The sequence below is a fragment of the Mesocricetus auratus genome, unplaced genomic scaffold, assembly GCF_017639785.1.
Source record: "Mesocricetus auratus isolate SY011 unplaced genomic scaffold, BCM_Maur_2.0 Super-Scaffold_100031, whole genome shotgun sequence".
Lineage (NCBI taxonomy): Eukaryota > Metazoa > Chordata > Mammalia > Rodentia > Cricetidae > Mesocricetus > Mesocricetus auratus.
The window spans coordinates 14,291,629-14,316,124 of NW_024429212.1; the positions used below are offsets into that span (position 1 = coordinate 14,291,629).

At 52.4% G+C, this 24,496-nt stretch overlaps 2 protein-coding genes and 1 long non-coding RNA gene across 3 annotated transcripts in view; 2 read left to right on the plus strand and 1 right to left on the minus strand.

The window, feature by feature from the left end:
• Positions 1-7,602, plus strand: part of Flnb (filamin B) — a 134,033-nt gene extending 126,431 nt beyond the window's left edge. The window contains 3 exon segments of the mRNA XM_005077369.4: positions 2,489-2,707; positions 5,000-5,203; positions 6,356-7,602. Of these exon segments, the coding sequence (XP_005077426.1) occupies positions 2,489-2,707; positions 5,000-5,203; positions 6,356-6,543 (611 nt within the window). The 3' untranslated portion in view covers positions 6,544-7,602.
• Positions 7,603-13,685: 6,083 nt separating this feature from the next.
• On the plus strand, positions 13,686-17,846 carry LOC121135127 (protein ATP6V1FNB-like). The gene is made up of 2 exons (XM_040733478.1): positions 13,686-14,553; positions 17,178-17,846. Exons 1-2 carry the CDS (start codon positions 13,794-13,796, stop codon positions 17,291-17,293), a joined length of 876 nt encoding a protein of 291 aa, XP_040589412.1. The 5' UTR covers positions 13,686-13,793; the 3' UTR covers positions 17,294-17,846.
• On the minus strand, positions 16,688-24,466 carry LOC121135128. Its single transcript, XR_005872308.1, has 3 exons — positions 24,037-24,466; positions 18,089-19,437; positions 16,688-17,540 (listed from the first exon to the last, which is right to left on the minus strand). It is a non-coding gene; the product is annotated as an uncharacterized LOC121135128 (long non-coding RNA).
• Positions 24,467-24,496: the final 30 nt, after the last annotated feature.

Genomic DNA, 24,496 nt, shown 5'->3' on the forward strand with positions numbered 1-24,496 from the left:
GCATTCTGCCGTGAAGTCTGGCCAAAGCAGTATCCTCCATAAAACCGGGCCCTCGGTGGCGTTGGCCCTGACGGGTGCCCTTGGCTCTCCAGTCTGACTCCCTCCCTCACGCTGAGTCAGAGTCTGGCCCTTGAATGAGATCTACTTTGCGGATTGGGAGAATAAGACAAAGGATCCTGTACTCTCCTGAGCTACTCAGCTGGGAGTTCGTGGAAACAGGGGGCTCAGCCCCACTGTCTGTGATCTTGAGGTCCAGAGAGGCATGTCGCACACCCCAGCCAGCTTTGTGGGGCGTCCTAAACCAGAGCTCCGGCCCTCCAGATGCCCAGAATGGTTTCCAGGTCTGGGCCCCTCCTGGAGGTAGAGCAGGCAGCAGGCCTTGGCCTTGCCCACAGCAGCCCATCCAGAGATGGCACAGCATGAAGAGAACTTTCAAAAGGGGGTCTACAAGGCCAGGCAGGGGTGGCACACACTTTTAATCCCAGCACTCAGGAGGCAGACAGAGGCAGGCGGATCTCTGTGAGTTCGAGGCCAGCCTGGTCTACAGAGTGAGTTCCAGGACAGCCTCTAAAACAATACAGAGAAACCCTGTCTCAAAACAAAACAAAACCAGATAAAGGGCCCCCATGTCGAGACTGGAGGAAAGCAAGGAGTCCTATGTCTGTGGCCAGGCATCGGAGACAGGCCTGGACCACAGAGTTTGGGGCTCGTTGGCAGCTGTGAGGGGAGGACCGCCACCATGCACAGAGACGGTCTGGGCGTCACATCACATATTAGTTACAGCTGGAGTTGAGAGCGTTTTCTCTCCTGTCTTCTCTTGGACCAGTCCCTTGGCGATGAGATGGTTAGCGGTCACGTCTAAGTTGTGCTTCTTCTGAACCCCAGCTGTGGATGCGCAAAGGGTGGGGGAGCTGGGTCATAAGCCTGCCTCGTGGGCTCGCTCCAAGTTTTAGATGAAGTGAGCTCCAGGTAGTTCTTGACTTTTTCTTTTTGGTGTTTTTTGAAGCAGGGTTTCTCTGTGTGTCTTTATAGCCTGTCCTGGAGCTTGCCCTGCAGACCAGGCTGGTCTCGAACTCACAGAGATCCACCTCCCTCTGCCTCCCAAGTGCTAGGATTAAAGGGAGCGCCGCCGCCACTGCCACTGCCAAGCTTGGTCCTTGACTTTTAATTCCTAATTCCCCCCCCCCCTTCTCCACTGCATCACTCCGTCCTCAGGCCCTTGACTGATTCGTCTTCTCTGTGTCTCTCCAGTTTTAGTCTGTGTGCTGCCGAAGCGAGCAGTCTTGATTGACGAGAGGGCAGAGCGTCTGTGGAGGACAGCCAGGCCTTTTCAGCCTCACTTTCCAAACACACTGTTCTCACCATCTTGCAGCTACTTCCTAGAAACACTGCCCCTTCCTGGCTCGCGGCCTGCTTCTCCACACAGCTACTGGAGACTGGGGGAAGGGCTTCTCAAAAAGCACTTATTCACTCCAAGTCAGGGCCAAGGTGGGAATGGTAGGGGACACTTGGGGGCTGCAGCTTCAGGACCTTCCAGAAACAGCTGGCTCATGTTTGGGGGGTCACACCATGACAGCCCCCCTTTGTCTTACTGATAGCCAGAACAATAATTCTTTCTCTGGCCCAGGAACTGTAGTTAAACCAAAATATTTCCCAGCTGGGTTGGCCTCCGGGGCTCTGGCAGAGTGCCCCCTAAAGGGCTCCTATGGACACGCGCTGGTGTCTGACACCCCAGCTGCTCCCACTGACCACCTAGGGCCCCTCCGGACTGGAAGGAGGCTACAGGCGCAGAGTTGGATAAAGCAGGGACCCAGGATGGGTCTTTAGTTAATGCTCTCTCCTGCCTCCCCTTTCGCCGGAAGGTCACGACATACCTCAAGGCTACAAGTGGGGTTCATGGGGCCGTGGTTCTGCGTGTATAGCGTGTATACACCGCTGTGACGCGGTGTTGTGTTTGCAGACTGGCCCATGGCATACGCAGGGTCTGGTGCGGTGCTCAGTCCGTAGAGTCGCTGTTTGTATTCAGTTCCTTCTCCCGTCGCTGGTACTCGTGGCAAAGGCAGTGGACTGGCAGCTGGCTCCAGGCACCAGCCCCAGTGTTCAGCACAGTGGCTAGGATGAGCAGAAAGGCTCTCTCAGTCTCCTCCACCCACAGGAGAGGGGTTTCCCCTGGAAGCGAAGCTGCCCTCTGTAGTCTGGGTCAGTACTTCAGCCTCACCGTGACAATTCGGGTTCCTCACGCTCAGCCACATCCCCAGAGACAGTAGTGTTCTCCAGGCAATCAGTGCTAGCGGGCAAAATGGCATCCACACTTTAGACCCAGCCTGGACAAGGAGGCCTGTGCTTCTCTGTGCCAGGAGCTCGAGACTCTTATTTCCCACACGACTGCAGCAGGCACTTAATGTGGTGTGTCTCACCGCCGTGTCACCATCCCGGGAGATACCCCTTACCCCTACAAAACATCCATCCGTCACCTCCTCTCTCCCAGGTGTCCAGTCAGAATTCTTCATCAACACCACTCAGGCGGGCCCAGGGACATTATCTGTCACCATTGAAGGACCGTCCAAGGTCAAAATGGATTGCCAGGAAACCCCAGAAGGGTACAAAGTCATGTACACTCCCATGGCCCCTGGAAACTACCTGATTGGCGTCAAGTATGGCGGGCCCAACCACATCATGCGCAGCCCATTCAAGGCCAAGGTGACAGGTAACGGCGAGCCACTTTTGGTTTTACTCTTCCGCTCTACAGCCGTAGCAACTGCGGGTGGTTTTTTCCTTTAGATGTGTTCAGTCCGCATCTAGCGGGCTTAATGTAGAGAAACGGTGTGTGCGCACCGGGTGGGTACACTGCCCAGCTCTCTGAGCACTGGGCCAAGAGCAGCTTCCCTCCAGACGTCAGTGAGCCTCGGACAGAAAGGAATCCTTCCTCGTAAGCCGTGGCGTGGCACGTTACGGAGAGACGTGACTCTGGGGACAGTATTCGCTAGAGCTGGGAGGTTCTCAGGACCTCAGCAGACCCTGCCCTTAGTCCTCCTTCGCTTTGACAGAGCTGTAAATTCAGGTTTGTCTCGGAGGGTCAGGAGCAGAGTTGCTTTCAGGGGATCTCCAAATGCAGATAGATTCTGTGATGATGTGTGGATTCGTGTGTATTGAATGGCGGAGGATTTTGAGAGGTGACAGAGCTTATTGAAGCAGGTAAGTTGAAAATAGCTTGTCATGGTATTTTAAAAAGAGAGAGAGAGCGAGAAGGCCGCTCCAATCCTGTGGAATGGGCAGAGGCGCAGTAGAGAGTGTGCCGTCTCCTGCCATCTTTGTTGCCTTTTGAGGAGACGCGTGGAAGAGGATTTTTTAAATGTCTTCTCACCGGGCAGAAGTGACCGTCCTGTGCTACACTCTCCAGGGTTCTGCGGAGGAAAGCAAGGAACGCTTTTCGTTAGTATGCAGCATACTCAGTGACAAATCAAAAGTGATACCCTTACTAAAGTACTCTTCGATGAACTTGTTTTAAGCTCAAAAAAAAAAAAAAGGAAGAAAAAGAAATTGGGGGGCGGCGGGTAGTGAGGTAGCTCAGTGTTAGAGAGCATATATTGCTCCTGTCTAGGACCTGGGCTGGGACCCCAGCACACACGTCAGTTGACAATGCCTGCGACTCTAGTCCAGAGGACCCAACGGCGTCCTCTGACCTCCTTGCACGCGCGTGTGATGCACATAAACTCACACAGTCACAGACACACACACATTAAAGCAATAAATCTTTTTTAAAATAAAAAATAGTATGTCTGAATCCAGTGTTTTCCAGACTTGGCAAAACGAATCCTTTGAGCGAGGGAGTGAAGAAGTAAGAAATGGCGCTAGGTGTTTTTCTGTCTCTCGCAGAAAAGAAGACGTATTTACGCACTTGGGTGACATATACTTGAGGACGTATTTACGCACTTGGGTGACATATACTTGAGGTCGTATTTACGCACTTGGGTGACATATACTTGAGGACGTATTTACGCACTTGGGTGACATATACTTGAGGACGTATTTACGCACTTGGGTGACATATACTTGAGGACGTATTTACGCACTTGGGTGACATATACTTGCTTAACTGGAGCCCCATTTCTAACCCCACCTTCACAAATATCAATGAAAGAATTCTGTGCAGCCACCCTCTTCAGAACATTGAAGTGAACACAAAACAATAAAACTTAGGTAGCCGCCACACATAGTGTGCTAACTTCCTTCAGCACAGTAGGGCTCTCTGTTACACAAGTGGTGTAGGCTCGTTGTGGAAGAACTGTAAAACTCGGCTAGGAAGCCATCCTCTCTTGTGCTTAGAATCAACTTCTGCTCTCCCAGATGAATATACTGCATTATATAAAGTACCCCACAGAAACAAGAAGAAGATGCGAATTCTACTGGGCCTTTATCCTAAAGAGGCAATACTCCGCTTTGTCAGCCTCTGCTTAAGCTGGCCCACTTGCCCAGAACACCAGATTCTAGTTGTCTGAGTGAGACCCCCAAGGATTTAGACAACATAGCTTGGTGATATATACCTGTGATCCGCCACGGAAAGCTGAAGCAGGCAGATTGTGAGTGCGAGGCTAGCCTGTTCTACAAATAAGGTGATAATATAAGGGATGGAAGTCAGCATAGCAATACACTCCTGGAATCCCAGCCCATTGGAAGATCGGGCATTCAAGAACAGCCTTGGCTAATTGAGAACCTGTCAAAAAAGAAAAAAGCGAGCAACAAAAACCCCAGAAGAAATTGAGGTATGGATGGTGGCAGATTGCTTACCTGTCATGCAGAATGATCCGGATTTGAACCCTTGTATCATAAATATGTATACAGGTGTGAGATACTGATGGGGTGGTGTTTGTATCCGGATGTTGGGGCTTTTTCTGGGGCTTTTGCAAGGGATATGCTTGTCTCCTGGCTGGCAGGACCACACCCCACACAGACACCCATTGGTCTGGACGTTCATACCTCCCTCTTTCCCGTGTTCTAGGCCAGCGTCTTGTAGGCCCAGGCTCAACCAACGAGACCTCATCCATCTTGGTGGAGTCAGTGACCAGGTCCTCAACGGAAACCTGCTATAGTGCCATCCCCAAGTCGTCCTCAGATGCCAGCAAGGTGACCTCCAAGGGAGCAGGGCTCTCAAAGGCCTTCGTGGGCCAGAAGAGTTCTTTCCTGGTGGACTGCAGCAAAGCTGGTAGGCATCACTGGTCTGCTGGGAACGGTTGGCATCGGGGTAGTGTAGACGAGACATCCTCGCCTATGTCAGTGCCCCCCACTAGAACCTTCTGTGACGTCCACACTTACAAATAACCATGTTTCTTCCTCTGTCCTTCTGCACTTAATACTCTTGGCCGATTTCCCTGCCCCTCGCCTCTTGACTCTGTCACCAAAACGAATAGGAAGGTGGGTGCCGTCCCCCATTTCAGATGAGCAAACTCCGCTGATTGGGCTGGAGAGATGACACAGTGGTCAAGAGCACCACCGGCTGCTCTTCCAGAGGATTCAGGTCCAGTTCCCAGCACCCACGTGACCGCTCACAACTCTCTGTGACTCCAGTTGCAGGGGATCTGACACCTTCACACAGGCAGACACACAGGCAGGCAAAACACGGATGCACACAAACTAAGTAAACCTTTAAAACTGAGCATTGCCTTGGGTTTTTGGCAGTCAGCTGCCTGGCTCTGCACCCAGCACAGCTGGGCTTGAAGTCCAGCTGCCACTTCGTTCATTCACGGAGCTTTGTGGCCAGGTTGTCTTGGGTGGGTTACCTGAATTCCCTAGAAGTCAGTTTCTTTTCCCAAGTGGGAGTCATAGCACTCTCCTCGAGCGTCCTTCAAAGCAGAAGAGCCCAGCAGCTGGCAGTCCTGGAGCCCTGTGTGCTAAGGGTGTGACTCGGTCACCTCTGTGGCATCCAGAAGCTTGAAGAGGCAGCTAGTGAAGCTAGGCGTGGAGGCACACACAGGCGGCTCTGAGCTTGAGGCCAGCCTGGTCTGCAGAGCAGGTTCCAGGACAGCCAGGGCAACAGAGAAATCTTGTCTCGACATCCTCCCCTGCCCCGCCCACTTCAGAAAGAGCCAGTCAGTGGAAGTCCTGGTTTGTAGCTTAGGTAGAAAGATGGTCACCAAAGATGGGGGGGGGAGGGGGTATGCCAGAGCCGGTATCTGAACCCAAATCAGGCTGTCTGCACTGGTCATGGTGGTGCCTTGCCACCTGTCCAAAGGACTGTAGCGTCATCGGCCCAGCTCAGTCAGGGACCCCTCCTCTCTCTCCCTTTGTCAGTCACGTCCGTCCCAGTCTCTCTGTAATTGGCCTGACTCATCCGTCATTAACAACCCTCTCCCCGCAGGGTCCAACATGCTGCTGATCGGGGTCCATGGGCCCACCACCCCGTGTGAAGAGGTCTCCATGAAGCATGTGGGCAACCAGCAATACAACGTCACATACGTCGTCAAGGAGAGGGGAGACTACGTTCTGGCTGTCAAGTGGGGGGAAGAGCACATCCCCGGCAGCCCCTTTCACGTCACCGTGCCGTAAAACAGCCTGCGTCCGGCCCTGGGGGGGTCCTCCAGGTGCTTTTGTGACTAGTTTGCAATTCATAGTTCATTTTGGTTTTTTTTTTTTTTACAGTGTCCTCAGCCTGCTGGGTGGGACCTAAACTCCATCCCCAAAATCTTCCCATTCACCCCAAGTGCCTTGAGTACCCTAGACTTGATGCTTGAGGGATATGGAAGACATCGTAAGACAGTAAGCGGGGGACCAAGAAAGTGTAGAGTCCCCTGTCCAAATCAAGACTCTTGAATTCAAAGGTCACTGCTAACAGACTTAAGAACAGGGCAGGGCTGACCGGCTCCCCTAAGCTCCTGGTCTGCTTAAGCGTTTGCCAAGCAGGAATGCCATTGCAGAAGGGGGGCCCTGCACCCCAACTGCCAAAGACCCTTGCAACCCGCTTCCCTCAAAAGCAGGTGACAGACAAGAACGGCTGGCCCAGACCACATCCCGCCTCTGCGCCCTGATCCACTTTGACTTCACCCCAAAGCCGACTCGGGTGTAAGAGGCATGCAGAACACCCTACACCCCATTTTTGGGAATCTGCACCTGTGCTTTATAAACAGCCCCGAAGGCACGCCGTCTGTAGCCAAATGCAGGGCCACTGTCAAGAGTCCATGGCTTCTGCTAAATGGCAGAGGCCACAGATAAGCTACTGCAGGAACCCCCCACCCCCCACTTCTGTGAAAGCTGGAAGGGGGGTGGGTGTCACTGTTATCACCCGTGAGAGGCCCTAAGGACCAAGGCACTTAACATGCGGTCCCACCTGAGGTCTCTTTAAAGGCTTTGGGATGCACCAAGCAGGCTGTCAAATGGCTGGAGTGAATGTCAACGACAAAGCTAGCAGGGTGTCGTGGATGCGGCAGGGGTGAGGCGAGTGTCCTGCACCCTGGCACAGCAGCTAGAGAGGCCACGTGTCGGGAGCTGCAGCTGCTGAAGCCGGATGAGAAAGGCCTGCAGGCGTCATGGACAGGGAGACCAAACTGGAATCAAATGCCAACTGGAATCTGTATCTTATAACTTATTAAATAAAATGTTTGCTCCACATGTAGCTTCCCTGTCATTCCTGGACACTTCATGGTTAGTGGTTTGAGCCTCTGGTCAGCCCCTTCCATCTCCTATAAGGCAGGAAATGTGATTTGACAATGGGCGTGACCCTTTTTTTTTTTTTTCAAGCAGAGGGCTGTCTTCCTAAGAAGCCAGGTAGCCAGAGACAAGGGGATTTAAGAGAACACATGGACCATGATACCAGCAGGACTTCTTTGGAGTCCTAGATACGAAATCTGGGTAGAAACTATGGATTTTGAGAAAGCCTCTTGCCTAATATCAGGAATCTGTGATCTCGAGAATATTCTCAACCTGTCTCCACTGCCTTAGACACAGTACCGAGTGTCACCATCTACCCCTCCTCCATCCCTGTCCCTGCCAGGAAAATGATTGCTCATGACTCAAGATGGGACTAACCTTCCAGCTACTAATCATTGCAGTGGTCAGTTGACATTTTAGAGATGACAGAACTAACATGGGTTCAATTTACACCCCGTGTGTACAGACCCAGAGCGCAAACGGGCCTATACCTTTTGACCCTGGAATGGGAGGTCTACCCACTAGTCACTGCAGGGAAGCAGCTCAAAGGGAGAGGGTTGCGGGAGCCCTAAAATAGCCCTTGGTGCCGGGCGGTGGTGGCTCGTGCCTTTAATGCCAGCACTCGGGAGGCAGAGGCAGGCGGATCTCTGTGAGTTCGAGGCCAGCCTGGTCTACAGAGCGAGTTCCAGGACAGCCTCCAAAGCCACAGAGAAACCCTGTCTCGAACAACCAAAAAAAAACAAAAACAAAAACAAAAAGCCCTTGGCAGTATCCATGGTGATGGGTGGGCCCCAAGCCTCCAGTCTGGGAATGAGGGATGAGGGGTTCATGCAGGGAATCTGGATAATTTTTAGTGGTGGTATGTATGTGTGTGTGACCAGATCTCGGGTGTCCCAGGCTAGCCTGGAACTTCTTGAACTATTTTTTTTTAATATGTTTCCTGTGCCAGGAGCAAACCCTGGACTTTGTATGTGGTGGACATCCCCTACTCTGCTTTCTGTGTTGTATTTTGGAGGTTTTGGTTTGGTTTGGGTTTTTTTTTTTCCTGTTTTACCTGGCTGCATATCAGAATGGTCTATTTCCCTCTGAGCTTAGAGAGGGGGTGAGGCAGATGCACCCCTTTCTTCCCTGCGCCTTGAAGAGCCTGTCCTAGACTCGCAGTCTCTGTAAAGCTGTTGGCCCTGAGGAGTCCACCCATACTGTCTTGTGTGATGCCGGCTTTGTCGTGAGAAGCGGGGGGGTGCCGCCGTTCCTTTGTTCCCCCCTCTAAGCCTGGCTAGGTTTGCTAGGGGAGGCAGAATTTGTACAATGACAGCCATTGACTTGGGTGTGAATACCGCCTTCTAGCTGGCCCTCCGAGCACGCCTCCTTTGGCTGGGGCGTAAGGCTGCCATGAACCCCCGTGGGGACCTGTGGGGACCGTCCTCTGCTTGTTGCTTTGTGTGGACAGCCCTGCTGGCGGTGCCGGGCCTCATACGTGGGTGTGTGTGAGCGTGTGAGCTGGCTGGTGGTAGGCACCTGGTGGGCGGTGACAGTTTTACCTTTGGGGTGCAGCTCTGCCGTTGCTGCCTGTGATGTCAGGGGTGGAAACCTGTTGCTCTCAGTGCCTGGAACCAGAGGGCAGCTCTTATCGGCACCTGGGCTTGGTTGCTGTGGAAACAGACTATTGTTTGTGTCAATACCCTGAAAACTTTGAAACCCGGCGGGCCTGGTGCCAGGTCCTCCCTGACTTGCTGTTTCCCCGGTCCCCAGCTGAGGCTGTTGAGTCTAGGATGTCACTCCAGAGGCTAGTGGAATTGTAGCCAGTGCCCACCCTGCCCTACCCATCCTGGATGCCCATCCTGCCTCCCAAATTGTCCTCTGCAGCCCAGGGAAGTGCTTACCAAGGTGGCTTCAAGGAGCAAATGTTCATTGACAGCCTGCTTACCCGTATTAGCCCTTGGCGACTTGTTTTAGGACTTCAAAGGGGGGGGGAGCACATTTTGATGCACTTGTACAATTCAGTACATGGGAACTTGATTTCCTTTGAAAATGGTTCAGCCTTGATAACCAACAGCATCAAAAACATGGGTGTTCTAGCTTTGTATTCTTGCTTGCAAAGCCAGCAGCACTGGGGAGGTGGATTTTTCTGGGCTTTGTTTTAGTTTTGTTGTTGTTGTTTTAATTACTGAGCAGATCTAATACGGGGGGGGGCACTGAGCCGTGCCCCCAGCTCAAGCCCTGAAGTCTGTACTCAAGTGGGGGAATAAGAGAGTTGGGAGTTTAATACAGCCCAGTGGCTGAACACGTGAGTTCCTTCGCCAGCATCCATGCGAAGAAGCTGCCTTTGATAGCGTCCACCAGAAATCCCCATGCTGGGAAGGTGTGACAGCCGGGTCCCCAGGCTCCCTGGCCAGCCAGCCTAACCTAACTTGGCAGGTTCCAAACCATGTGAAAGACCTAGCTCAACAAACAAACAAACACACACACACAAAGTGGTAATCACCTAATAAAACTTAATTTTTTTTTTTCTTACAAATGTTAAAAGTGGAAGCCAGGAAGGCTCTAAGCTGAATTCAGTTTTTCTTTGTCCTTTCCCTCAAGGTTTTACCAAGTGCATGGTGGGAGGGATCCTTGCAACAAAAGATCCTTCTCTACTTTGTCTGGGCCCCCCAAGCCCATGAGGACCAGCTCATGTACATGGAATTTAGGGAACCCACCCCTCACACCCTTTTTCTCTTCCTCAGCATTTTCAAAGGCAGCCAAGAGCCTGGAATTTACAAGCTTGTGGCACACATCCCAGGGTGCTTTGAGCTTTGGACTTGTTTATCTCCCCAGGACAAAGGATCTTCTGGTCCCTTTATTGCCCGCATTTCCCCTGTCTGACCACCCACCCTTGCCACACCCAGTCACCAGCGAGGTGGGGCACATTCTTCAGGTCCAGCTAAACCTGGGCAGGGTGTTCCCAGAGGCAACAGTTTGACCGAGGCTCCGGACTCCAGGCCCCGCTAACTGAACAGCAGAGGGAAAGACGCCCGTGTGTGAGGACCCACAAGCAACGTTGTCTGGAGCAACAATCTTTCAGGTCTAGTGTCAGTCCCAGCCCTGCTGCTTGCCAGCCGAGTTGTCTCTCGGGCCTCTGTGCTCTTACCTGTAAAATGGGGACAAGGCGGGGGCCTTACATTCTAAGCTAAGACAGGCACCTCTATGCTCAGACCATCTACCCGCCCCCTAACAGACCCGGGTAAACCAGGGCTTCCAGGACATCTGGAAGGATGCTGAGGTGACTCGGGTCCCCAGAGTGGAGACTGAGCAGGTGTCCCACTGGGTTGAAAGCTGGTCTGTGGAAGAAGACAGTAACGTAATGGTCCCAAGCACAGGCGAAGAGGTTCACGCCCTTCTCTGCCTCTCACCTTATATAAACTACGTGCCTCATGTGTGGCCTAAGAGCAGCTGTGGGACCGCGTGGAGCTAGAGCCTGCTGATGGCTGGACCTGGGCATCATCACTGGAAACCTGTGAAGCCCTCTGCAGTGGGTTCAAGTTTACCAATCCCAGCCCTGCAAGCAAGCTTACCAACCAAGGCATCCCAGGGAATGAATGGCCTTGGAACCTCAGTGCCCACATCTGTAAAATGGGAAAACACCCTGGAAGTACAGATCCTTGCTCTGCCGGGTAGAACCAGGAAGCTCTTGGTTTGTGAGCACGGGACTTCTTTTCTGTTCAGATATGCGATTCCAGGCACACAGTAGAACAACCGGGGTTTGCGGCCTGATCCAAGGGACTACTCAAAGCACTCAAAAGGGGGTACGGTAGGCCCAGGCTCTCATGTTTGTTTTACATTTAATCTCTTAAGTCCCCAAGCTCCCTCTAGCCTTCATCTTCATCCAGGGACAGCTTGTGGCTGATTCATAGCCTTGAGCTCGTCTGTCAGATGAGGGTCCCAGTCTGTTCACTGTTCCCCCCCAACTCTGCCTGACGGACTCCTGTTTCTGGTTGCAAGCTGAGTCCAAGGGCACCCTCACCAAGAAGCCTCCCCTGACTCCCTGACACCCCGATATCGTGCTGTTAACTCTACCTCCTGGGCTGAAACCTTATAGGGCTGGGAGCATAAAAGTCCCACCCCTCCTCATCTGCCTACGTTTTGTGTCTCCCCTGGCACCAGACGTGGGTCTAGAGCAAACTCGTATTTGTGGGATGATTAATTGAGTGCACATAGAGCCCAGGATGGGGAGACAGGTGGCCCCAGAGAATTGTGGGTAGCACTCTCCTCACTGGCCCTTTCCAGGAGAGAGGCAGAGGCTGTGAGAGTTGTGGGGAAGGGTCTGTCCTATGGTGCAGACAGAGCCTTCCCCTGCTTGTCTGTGTCCCCTCTCTGACAGCACGTTCACCAGGAGAGTTTTGTGTCCGTCACTCAGACAGAGGTTTTGGAGTTGTAGTGCTTTGAATCTGAGGTTTCCACCCACAAAGGCTCCTATGCTAGGGACTAGGTCGTTACCCAAAGGGTTTTTTTTTTTTCTAGCATGGCTGTGACCTAAGGGATGGATAAACCCTTGGTGAGTTCCCACGGTGGCGGTGGCCTTACTGAGAGCTGGGGAGAAGGGAGAGGCAGAGCCTGGCTGGAAGAAGGCTGTTTCTGGGCTGTGCTGTCGGGAGCTGGATTTTGCCCTGGCTCCTTCCTGCTGGCCCCTTTCTCTTCTTTCTGGCCACAATGAGATGATGGGTGAGTCCTCATCCCCCGTCACGATGTTCTTTCTGCCCAGGCTCATGGGCTAAATGATTGTGGACCACACCGGGCAAAGCCATACCAAATCGTTTTTTCCCCTTTTAAGTTTTTCTTTCTTTTTTTGGGGGGGGGGGGGGCGCGGAGGCTCGAGACAGGGTTTCTCTGTTTCTCTGTGGCTTTGGAGGCTGTCCTGGAACTCGCTCTTGTAGACCGGGCTGCTATCGAACTCACAGAGATCCCCTGCCTCTGCCTCCCGAGTGCTGGGATTAAAGGCGTGTGCCACCACCGCCACTGGGCCTCTTTTTCTTCTTAAAAAGTTTTTCTGATATATTTTGGTCATGACACCAAAGGTCTGACAGGTCCTATTGCAGCACAAGCATTTAAGGTCCACATTTCCCCAGGTCTGAAAGAATTCTGCTGGAGCGCCTGTGAAGAGTATGCTGGAGAGATGGCTCAGAGGTAAAGAGCACTGACTGCTTTTCCAGAGGTCCTGAGTTCAGTTCCCAGCAACCACATGGTGGCTCACAACCATCTACAATTCAGTCTGGTGCCCTCTTCTGGCGTGTACACAGAACGCTGTATATGTAGTAAATAAATAAATCTTAAAAATAAAAAAAGAAGTTAAAAATACCTTGCCCTTTAAAAAAAGAAGAGTGTCCCCAGCCTGGGGCCTGTGTGAAACAGGTGTGGCCCTCGTGTAACGGCAGTGGTTGGGTGCTGACAGCTGCCAGCATTTCCCTGTGCCTTCATCCTGCACCTCGGAAAGGGGGTCGTGAGCAAGGAGACGGCTCGGGCGTCAGAGCACAGCCTAGTCACAGGTACAGACTGATCTCTAACTGGCGTAAACGGAGACCGCCCCACAGACAGACTGTGAAACACTCACTACTCTAACGCCAAAGTTCACTCCCACCATCTCCTGTGTGCAGACAGGCTTGCCAGCTAGCAGGCGGCAGGGCTGAGACTCTGAGGAGCAGGGCCACAGAATGGCCACGGCAAACTCCTTAGTTTCCAGAGGGCAGAGACTATGCCTTCTATTGGTTGGTCTGGGAGCCTGGCATACAGCAGGTTACTTCGGGATCCGTCGTGTGAAAGGGGCGTGGCCCCTGTGTGGTGTCTCTGCCTGGGAATACTTGCATCTGACCCCCTTCTTGTCACCCTGGGAGGTTCATGGCCAGGCTCTGCTCTCTCTTTTTAATTTATTATTAAAAAGTAAGTGAGAGAGAGAAAGAGAGAGAGAGAGAGAGAGAGAGAGAGAGAGAGAGAGAGAGAGAGAGAGAGAGAGAGAGAGAGAGAGAGAGAGAGAGAGAGAGAGAGAGAGAGAGAGAGAGAGAGAGCATTGGGGTGCTTGTGGTGAGTGCAGACATAACCTGTGGAGATCAGAGGACAGCTTTGGGGAGTCAGCTCTCTCCCACCACCCTGAGTTCTGGGATGGAACCAGACCACTGGGCATGCATGACAGAACCGTTACCCACGGAGCCATCTTACCGGCCCGTGCTTCTGCTTCCTTTTCCGAGTTGGCCTGGCCTGGCCTGCCAGGGGGTGACCCTAGTCCCATCACCATCCCTCCCTCCTCTCCAGCAGCCCTAGCAACTTGGTTCTTATTGGCTACACGTTTCCTTGGAGACAGACACCAGCCATCCAAACACAGACCGCCGAGCTTCAGGAAAAAGAATCTTCCCACCGCTGGACTCCCTAACATGAGGGACCTGTTGATCAACTCGTCAAATCAGGCCTTCTGGGAGGAGCGAATAAGGAAGGAGGTGGTTACTCGGGCCACCTGGAACATCCGCTATGGCCACAAGTACCCGAAAGAGGCCCCCAGGACCAGGAAGCAGCCCCAGCAGGCCTCCTCTGGGTCAGTCTTGAAAGCAGGCCCAGTGCCTGCCCCTGGCTCCCCTGTCAGAAAAGAGGCACAGGCGGTATGGCCAGAAACCAGGGGGGTCCAGGACCAGCTGTTCAAGCCTGGAGGTGTCCAGGGAGACAGAGCGAAGCAGGCGAGGGGAGCCCCTGGGTACCCAGCAGCCCAAGGCAGGCCGGAGAACTTAGAAATGAGGCAACCCACCCCATCCACTCTGAAGTTGCTCTTCCAAGGCATCTCCCACGAAGGCCAGGGCCGGACCCTATACCTCAAGGAGCGGAATCGACTGATACCAGAGAAGAAGTACAAGTACCCCATCCTGTCTTCCTGGGAGTATGGCTGGCACATTGGTAAGTTCATGGCACAGTCGCCGCTCCAGACGTTTGACGGACAGAACTGATCCTTCCTCCCCAGCCTCTCTCTTCACCACCTCCCTCCTGACACAGAGAGCCAAGCTAGCTCACCACTCCCCACGTGGACCAGGAGGCTTCCCACCCGCGCATGGTGCCTGGCGTGGTCTCCCCTCCCTCTTACCAGGCCCGAGTACATGCTTCCTCTCCTAGGGAGCCTTCCCAGAGTCTTCCAGGCAGATTCCCTGAGCCCACCCGGTGCTTCTACTACAGCTCGCTGAGTCTACAGGGGCGTGAGGGCTACTGCGTCAGCAGTCTGCATGCCCACTCGGCCTGGAGGCCCTGTATATTCCAAGACTTCCCGTCCATAGCCTCTCAGCCGCCTGCTTGGAACTGACGCTGAATGGCTGTGGAGTGGTTGAGTGCCGGCCATGCCAGACACGGCGGTACACGCTTGTAAGTCCAGCGCTCAAGAGACAGAGGCAGGAGGAGCCAAGAGTTCAGAGTGAACCAACGTCAGCTCCGTGGGGAGGCTGATGTGAGCCGGGGCTGCTTGAGACCCCGTCTCAAAAAAAAAAAAATCAAAACCTAATCCAAACATGAACAGGAGAGCAAGTCCTTTATTTGGACCGGGGGTGGGGACATCTCAAATCCCGATCCTTTTGGTTGTGGATGGCATGATCTCATGAGAGAGTAGTCACTCCTCAGGGCCTTCGTTTCTGTATCTGAAACTGGAATAAACTAGTACCTGCCTTTCTTCTTCACAGCATTTTTTTGGGGGGAGGTCGTGTGGGACAGGAATTCTGCTCACAAAAACCCCGTGAGATGTGGGGCCCGTGGAACCCTCTCTGGACAGCCCATAATAGGGAGCCCGGTTGGCTCTGAGCCTCAGTTCTCCCCTGAAAGGAGCATCAGAACAGCCAGGCTCAGAAGACAAACTCCGCCTGAGTGGAAATCTGGTCTCTCTGTTCATTTGGCGGGTTCTGTTGAGCAACTGATATGCGCCAGGCATGTTTTGTCCTTGGGGATGAACCAGAGAGCAAAACAGACACGGTACGGTGTCTGCCTCCGTGGAAGGCAGACAGGCAGCAGATACATGCTGTAGGTGCAGGCAGCGGCCATGTTGCGAGGCTTTTGCTTTTTCTTCTCACTGGGCATTGGAATCAGTTGTCAGAGCTTGGGGTTGGGATGCAGGGTGGATCTTGGCCTGTTTCTGTACCTCTACCAAGCTCCCAGGGGCTGCATTTGCCGCCTGTCTGTGAACCAAACTTACTGTCAAAGCTGTGAGAGCAGGAGTTAACTCGGGATATGGGGGTCAGGGTTAGGGGCTACCCTTGGGATATGGGGGTCAGGATTAGGGGCTACCCTCGGGATATGGGGATCAGGGTTAGGGGCTACCCTGGCAGACAGAAAGCAGCAGGGCCACCACGGAGTCTTGTCGTGGGTAGTGCCTTTGTGCAGTGCTCTTCCAAAAAGGACCTGATGGCCTGTACTCACAGGAAGCATCTCCGTTACGTGACCAGCGCTTCCTCTCCTACTCTGCCTCCCAGGCCCGTGCTCACTGCCTGTGAAGGCACTATGTCGGTAGGTTTTGCGAATACGCACACAGGCTACAAAAGCTCATTTGGATCCTAGGCAACAAATAGCTTTTTTGTACGAGTGTACAGTAAACACGGTGTGAGCATACTCTGAAGATTATTCACGGCTCCCTGCAATCCAAATGTGCCTGAGCAAAGCCTTCGCTTTATCCAGAACCCTGAGCGTCAGCGGCCATGCTGGTTAGCCTGGTTCTGAATGCTCACTGGCTGCTAGAATGATGCTGGATTGTAGCACCGTCTGCTTAAGCTCAAAGTTGATCTCAGAATCTCTAGAACGTTTCATAAGCCTCTGACCTCACACCCTGAACCCGAACCCAATTCAGGTGTCACTTGGAGGGCAGATGACAGACCGTCTGCTGACTGATACTGTCCCCTACCCTAATTACAGAGAGAGGTAGTTCATCCCAGAGGGGGTAGGCACATAGGGAAGAGTGTGGGAGACATGACCTGGGTCCCAGCCGGGTCGGTCAAAACTTCCCCGTATGTATATATATAACAGCTGATGATGCCTCACACACGGTAAGTGCTCAGTAAAGTAGGAACAAACATTGTATTTATTAGTTTGTTATTATTAAGTTATGGTTGTTACTCCTGGCGCGGCAGGCAGGATTTGCAGCGGTGGGCATCTGAGGAGTTAGTTTGGCCTTGGGCAGCCCCTAGAAATCTTACTATACAGTGACACAGTCCTGACAAAGGCAGGTGAGCTTGGAGTTAGGTGCAGGGCCCAGCTGGGTAACCGTTGGAATGACTTGAGCGCTGGCCCGAACAGACCCTGATGGGGTCCTGTGCAAGGTTTGAGGTTCCACGCTGTGCACACATTAGCCTTTAGCTGTGGGGCCACGAGGAGTTCTGAGCATCCTCGGGAAGGGGCCAGGGGCACTGAGAGGCGACAGCTATCCCTGACTGACGGAAGAGTCTCCCCCATGTGGTAACACGTCACCGCTGACCCTCGGCCCTTTAGGTGGGGAAGTTCTAGCAGGAGGATGGTGGCGACCCCTGTTCACCCAGGCCTCTGCTGTGTTCCAGGGGATGCCAAGGACTTCAGGACTCCAGCTCATGCCAAAACGCACCCCATCGCAAATTCGTTTTACACCAAGAACGGCATTTTTCATATCCCACGGAGAACAGACCACCTCATGTGAACTCGGAAAGGGTCTCGGCGGTTCCTTTTCCGTGTGACCCATCTGGACCAGCCAGGTGGGGAGACGCTGCGGGCCGGCCCTACCTCCCTCCAAGTTCCACTGAGCCCTGCTTCCTTGGCTGAGAGTGACGAGAAGTATACCGGGGTGTACTGTTGGCCTGTGTCCGGGGCTCCTGTCCACACACAGAGAACTCCACAGCTTACAGACCGGCCCCTCCCTGCCGTCACCAGCCATGCTGCTCCTTGCCCTGGGGAAGACAGTGAGATGCCATGCTGCATTAGCAGGCCTGGACAGGGGAGGGGTCCACCCCTACTACAAGGAGGACCAAGACCTATCGTTTATTTTCTCTGCATTTGATGATGGGATCTATAGCAGAGTTGCTCTGGCCCCTGTGTATCCTAGAGCTCAGGGAGGAGTTTGTCATCTCCTCTGGCTGCTCCCCTTGCCCCTGCATCAGTCAGAGATGCCCCGCCTCGGGGCTGCAACAAGCAGCCCTAAGTCTCAACTATTTAAAACAATAAAGATAAGTTCCTTGTTTTTTTTTCCGCCCCCACTCATGGAAGATGTTTCTGTCCCACCAGAGTCCGGTCTAAGGCTGAGGGAACAACTTCCTAGGTCTCTTCTAGGGGAGACACTGCCCTCGTCTGGTGACTCTGCCAGTGACTCAGAGACCTCAGCACCCTTTCTAGAGTCCTCTCTTCAAGGATAGGGGAAATGCAGAGACACTGGAACCACATGGGGTTTTCGTTCCCTGGGCTTTTCTGAGATAAGGGTTCTTGTAGAGCTTAGGCTGACCTGGAACTCTTGCGTGAACGACCCGTGGCTTCCGTAGCCTCGAGACGCCGAGCCTGCAGCATAACCGCTCTTAACCACCTTGTCCTTGACCTGATGTTCACAGGCCTGATGCTTGAGTTCTGCTAGTGAGACCAGGCGACTTCCAGGTGGTTGACAGCTGGATCGTGTCCTATCATCATGAACCCAGGAAGAAATTAGCGTCTAGCCAGTCTCTTTTCTCAACCGGTGTGTCCTTGGGGCCATCCTGGAGCCACAGCCACAACTAAAACTGAGCTATGAAAACCCAGGAGACCTCACTGTATCCCCCACTCTAGAGGCTGGAGGTTGAGGAGCCAAGGAACCCAAGGCCACGCCCCCTCTTGGCAGAGGAGCCCCGCCCCTTCTTGCCTCCTTCCTGCTCTCACGGCTTGTGCTCTTTGGCCTGTGTCAGCACTGCTCTAAGCGGCCTTCAGAGTCACACAGGTTAGCCTGGCCTGTCCTCACACCTCTATCGAATAAGGATGTCAGACGTGTAGGGCCCACACCGCCCTAGATAACTTCACCTACTGTTTCCAAATCAGTGAGGACTTCAGCGTACTCACAGTTCAGCCTACCACCCCTGCCCTGCGTCAGCCAGTCTTTACTTATCAGAGCCGTCTTGTCGGGTCTTCCTCTTTGTGCATGGAAAGCATTCCCAAGCACAGCCCCAGACGTGGAAAGAGTAGTCCACGGAGTCCCATCAGGCGATGCTGTTCGCAGTCCCTCGTTGCTTAGGGGAGAGACGTCCTTGTGTAGGGAGCCTAAACCTGCACATATACTCTCTGCGAAACCAAGATGGTCACAGGTTTGCCTTAACTTGGGGCATTTCGAGGTGCTCTCCATCCTAGTTAAAAGGGCTGTCCCTCAGGCTGAACAGAGAGAACTGGACAGACGAGTCTCTCAAGAGCTGCCTTGAGAGGAATTCTCCAGGCCTTTACTCGTTTGCTGATTATCCTGAAATCTCACAGACAACGAGACCATTTTAAAATACTGAATGCAGCTAACTTACCTGATTTTCCCTAATTAGCTCTGACAATACTATTGAGGGAGAGAGAACAGAAGACAGACTGTGACCAAGGACCACTGTAGAAATAAATAAGCTTTCTTGGAACTCACACAGCAGCCTGACATGGCTGAGTTGCTGGGCAAACACCTACTGAATTTACTCAAACACCAAAAACTCACCGGGTTTTTCTGGGGCCATTGGATTGAAAGCCCAAGGCTTGCGCTGGGCTCCTTGGAACCCACAGGTGAAGTGAGAAGGGCTGTGGTGAGGAAATCGGACAGCCTTGGAGCACTGAGAGAGCTCCCTGCCGCAGGCCGCTGGTCGTCTGTCATTAAACAATATCACACTTAGCAAGCTTTTGTCACAGTGCCTGGTTCCATCCATGTGTGTGGTGAATTGTGATGGTCTCCAGCAGAACGTACACAGGCTGCTTGGAAGAGGACAGGCTCTCTTGGTGAGCATTCTGTATGTCCGCTCAGCCCTACTAAGTGACCACCTGAGGGGAGGTTTCCTCAGTTATCCTAGGGACGGTGCTATCTAGCTAGCACCAAGCTAAAGGTGCGGGTGGAAACTAGACTCATTATAAACAGCAGCTGCCCCATATTTTAATGCCTAGATTCTCCCTGGAGGACAAACCCAAAAGGACCGGGGGATGGACACGTAGCTCAGATAGTGATTGCGTGGCTTGCACAAAGTTCTGGGTTCAACCTCCAAGTCCCCAGCACCACATATAGGAGGCTTGGTGGGACACGGCCCGTAATCCCAGCTCTTGGATGTGGAAACAGAAGGGTCAGAAGTCCAAAGTCACCCTCCTTGCTTCCAAAGCAAACCCAGGGCCACCTACTACACCCTGTATCAAGATGGGAAAGAGAGGTGGGGAGGAGGGCTGGAGAAGTGACTCAGCAGTTAAGAACGCTCGCTGTGTAGCCACCTGAACTGGAGTTTAGATCCCTGCCTTGATGTAAACCCTACACATACCCCAGTAGCCAGCAGCGCTGTCAGCAGGATCACTGGGGTTAAGCTCAGGGAGAGCCTGCCTCAGGGAGGTCTGAAGCGGTAGAGGAGGAGGCTCTCACCTCTTTTGGCTCTGGGCATGCAGATCCATTCACACATTCACATAAAGACACGCAAAGAAAGGGGGAGTGCAGAAGGAAGGACAGGCAGACAGGCAGACAGGCAGACAGACAGACAGACAGGCAGACAGGCAGGCAGGCAGACAGTCTGTGTTTAACGAATACCCACATGGAATTTGCGGGCATTTTTCCCCTAAGCCTTTGTCTCCAATTTGGTATTCATGAGCCTCATGTGTCGCTGAGCACTTTAAATGCATGTTGATATAGTCTCTGAGTATAAAAGGCACCTGTGAGCCGGGCGGTGGTGGCGCACGCCTTTAATCCCAGCACTTGGGAGGCAGAGGCAGGCGGATCTCTGTGAGTTCGAGGCCAGGCTGGACAGACAGCCTCCAAAACAATACAGAGAAACCCTGTCTCGTAAAACCAAAAAAAAAAAAAAAAAAAAAAAAAAGGCACCTGTGTGTGTCATGTGTGCATTCGTGCACCCGTGTGTGTGTGTGTGTGTGTGTGTGTGTGTGTGTGTGAAGATTGAGTATGGTAGGAAACACGAACAAGCCCATCATTAATTCTAAGGTTGATAGGATAGACTGTTGGAACCAGTTTTCCTGTGAAGGGATAGAGTGAGTGTTCTCAAGCTTGTGAGCTATCTGGCTCCACCGCACAAATCGACTGTAAGGCAAAAGCAGCCAGAGAGCATTCAAAAGCCCTGGGTGTGGCAGTGATCCTATAAAACAGCAAAGACGGGGCTGGAGAGAGGGCTCAGAGGTTAAGAGCACCGGCTGCTCTTCCAGAGGTCCTGAGTTCAATTCCCAGCCACCACATGGTGGCTCACAACCATCTGTAGTGAGATCTGGTGCCCTCTTCTGGCCAGCAGGCAAATATACAGACAGAACAAGTAATAAGAACAAGTAAATTTTTAAAAAACAGTAACAAAGACCAAAGCCAGCCAGAGGCAGATGGGTTAGATTTGACCCCCACACACTGACACTCAGGTTTACATTTATAAAATATGTTATTTTGGCGGGGCGTTGGTGGATCTCTGTGAGTTCGAGACCAGCCTGGTCTACAAGAGCGAGTTCCAGGACAGCCTCCAAAGCAATACAGAGAAACCCTGTCTGGAGCCCCGCCCCAGATGTCACTTTATTTGTTTTCTTTTGTTTTTTAAAGAAAGATATGGCTGCTGGATGATTTCAAAGTGCATGTCGGCTCACAGTACGCTCATACTAGACAAGTCTAACCCTGAAAACTACTGATAGAACTCGGGGTTGTCAGCAATGAAGAGCGCATGCGTGTACGGGCAGGGCAAGATGTGTGAATTTCCACGGCAGCCTAGAGGGGGCTCCCTAACCTGCGCCCCGCGCGAGTCCAGATGCAAAGAGTCCGGATGCTTCCTAAATTCCCTTGTGACTAACCCAAAGTCCCCATAAAGGCCACCAGGTGGCGATGGAAGACCACGTATGCCGGGCTTCCCAGCCTTTCACCGTGGAGCCTGAACTTGGGTTTCCATGCCCATGGTAGAGGACGCTCAGGAGACCGTGACCTTTGGAGGCAGGCACACCTGGCTTGGATTGTGGCTCGGCTGGCAAGGCAAGTAAGAGTCCTGCTAGGACTCTCCTGGGCCCTAGATATTGTTCCGACCCTAGGTCCATTCCTCTATCAGAAACAGCTGAAAATTTGTATTTTTATCTACGCTGTTTACAAAGAAAATATTAAATACTACAAAGAAAATATTAACTATATTAAACTTTCCTTAAGATAAAAATCTATCACTTCTGTGACCCCTAAAATTATTGTGGTTCCCCCAACCCACCCCCAGAATCTGTGCCTAGCCACGCATAATAAGTGAGTAAGCCCTGGTCTCTAGAGTCTCTAGCTGTATGTCTGACTTCTCACCTATAGAACGCGGATAGCATCCGGCTCTTCTCCTTGTGGTTGGGATTCCGCGGGACAGTAGAGGCTACAGCTGTTTTACACTGATACTCTATTATATATATATATATATATATATATATATATATATATATATTTATTTATGAAGGCATGCTCACATCTGGAGGTCAGCGGACAACTTTCATGAGTTGGTTCTTTCCTTCCATCGTGTCTGTTCTAGAGATCAAATTCAAGTTGCCAGGTTTGTGACAAATGTCTTCACCTTCTGAGCCAGCCCACCTGACCAGGCAGCGTCGTTTTAGGGCACAGCCTGGGGGCTGAAGGTGTAGCTCAGAGAGTCGAGAGTTTGTCTAGTCTACACGAAGCACTAAGTTTGGCCCCCAGCACTGCATAAAACCTTGCAGGGTGGTCAGCATCTATAATGCCAACACGCAGAGGTGGGAAGGTGGAGGCAGAAGGATCAGAAGTTCAAAGTCATCCTCAGCTACATAGCCAAGTTTGAGACCAGTGTGAGACACTTAGAACATTTTCTAAGGAAGGAAGGAAGGAAGGAGGGAGGGAGGAAAGGGAGGGAGGGAGGAAAGGGAGGGAGGGAGAGGGAGGGAGGGAAGGAGGGAGGGAGGAAAGGGAGGGAGGGAGGGAGGGAGAGAGAGAGGGAGGGAGAGAGGGAAGGAGGGGAGGGAGGGAGGCAGGGAAGGAAGGGAAGGGAGGGAAGGGAGGGATTTCACACACATACAAATATATATCTATTTTTAATTTTATATGAAGTCGTGTCTTAGTTAACCCTTCCATAGAAAACTCAATGTTTCCCACACGCTGTGACATGTTGGGAACACAGGTTCATACCACTCAGTCAGAGCCAGACAAGTTGGTGAATGTATGCCAAGCAAGGGGTCCTTAGGATGCAGGTGTGTGTGTGTGTGTGTGTGTGTGTGCGCGCGTGCGTGTGTGTGTGTGTGTGTGCGTGTGTGTGTGTGTGTGTTCACATTAGTATGTGTTCAGATTCACATCCTTATGCCCTCCCTTTCTTAGTTCCATCATTTCAGTGGCCTCTCTGAATCTGAAAGATTGAAGCCACAGCTTCCAAGATCCCATGAGCCCCTTCCAGAATGTGACCCACAGGGTGAGTGGCTTAGAAGTGCTCGTTTCTTCATGATAGTAAACAGGAGATCCAACTCAGCAACTGATTCAGCTGTGAGCGTCTGTTGGGAGCTCTACTTTCCGTCCTGACACCCGCCTGGACCTGGTTCCTTTCCTGCTCCTGATTTTTGGAGGGACAAGGGTAATGGCCACCAATTTGGCAACTCTGTGTGTGTGTGTGTGTGTGTGTGTGTGTGTGTGTGTGTGTGGTGTGTACTTATCCACGCACATGTGTGTAGAGGCCAGAGATCTATGTTGGGTATGCTCATTACTCCACCTTTTTTTTTTTTTTTTTTTTTTTTGGTTTTTTGAGACAAGGTTTCTCTGTGGCTTTGGAGGCTGTCCTGGAACTCACTTTGTAGACCAGGCTGATCTCGAACTCACAGAGATCCACCTGCCTCTGCCTCCCAAGTGCTGGGATTAAAGGTGTGCGCCACCAACGCCCGGCTCTCCACCTTCTTTTTTTGAGACAGGGTCTCTCACTGAACCTGGAGCTCACCAACGCAGCAAGAGTATCTAGCCACCAAACCCTAGGATCCTCCCTGCACTAGAATCACAGGCACATGCCACCGTGTGTGTGTGTGTGTGTGTGTGTGTGTGTGTGTGTGTGTTTCACAGACTCAGAAGCAACCCAGAGCTGAGGTCCATAGACTGAAATTTCTGGAGACAAACACAGGCCCTCCTTTAAAGGTGGCCTGAGGCATCTGTCAGGATGATGGAGATGACTAACACACAAACTCATGGTCTTTTTTTTCTTGCATCAAAGTCACACTGTCACCAGTACGTTAAGGGAAAAAAGGAACTCATAGACTGATATTTACAGTGGGATACACTCCGTACTGCTGGATTCCAGAGGGGCAGGAAGAGAACAAAGCCTTAAGTTCAAGTCAGCCAACGGAACGTTTGCCATTCCTGGACTTTCAGTGAGTTCCGCTGATGGCCCTGGTGACCAATACAGTGTGGCAAATGTTCCGAGGGAGGCGTGGGATAGGACACAGAGGACACTTGGGAGAGGACAGGGAATGCAAGGTAGAGCCTCTTCAGGGAGCTAGGGGAAGGGGAGAAAGGGGTAGGAAGGGAAGGCCCTGTTGGAGCATGCAGCAGAAAGAGAGGCTGGCTGTCAGTTAATGGGAACCTTCATGGAGTCTGAAGACTGAGCTCAGGGCATGGTGATGTCTTATGGGCAGGGCTGTGGGTAGGGGTGGGCTGTGAGTAGGGGTGGGCTGTGGGTAGGGGTGGATTGTGGGTAGGGGTGGATTGTGGGTAGGGGTGGATTGTGGG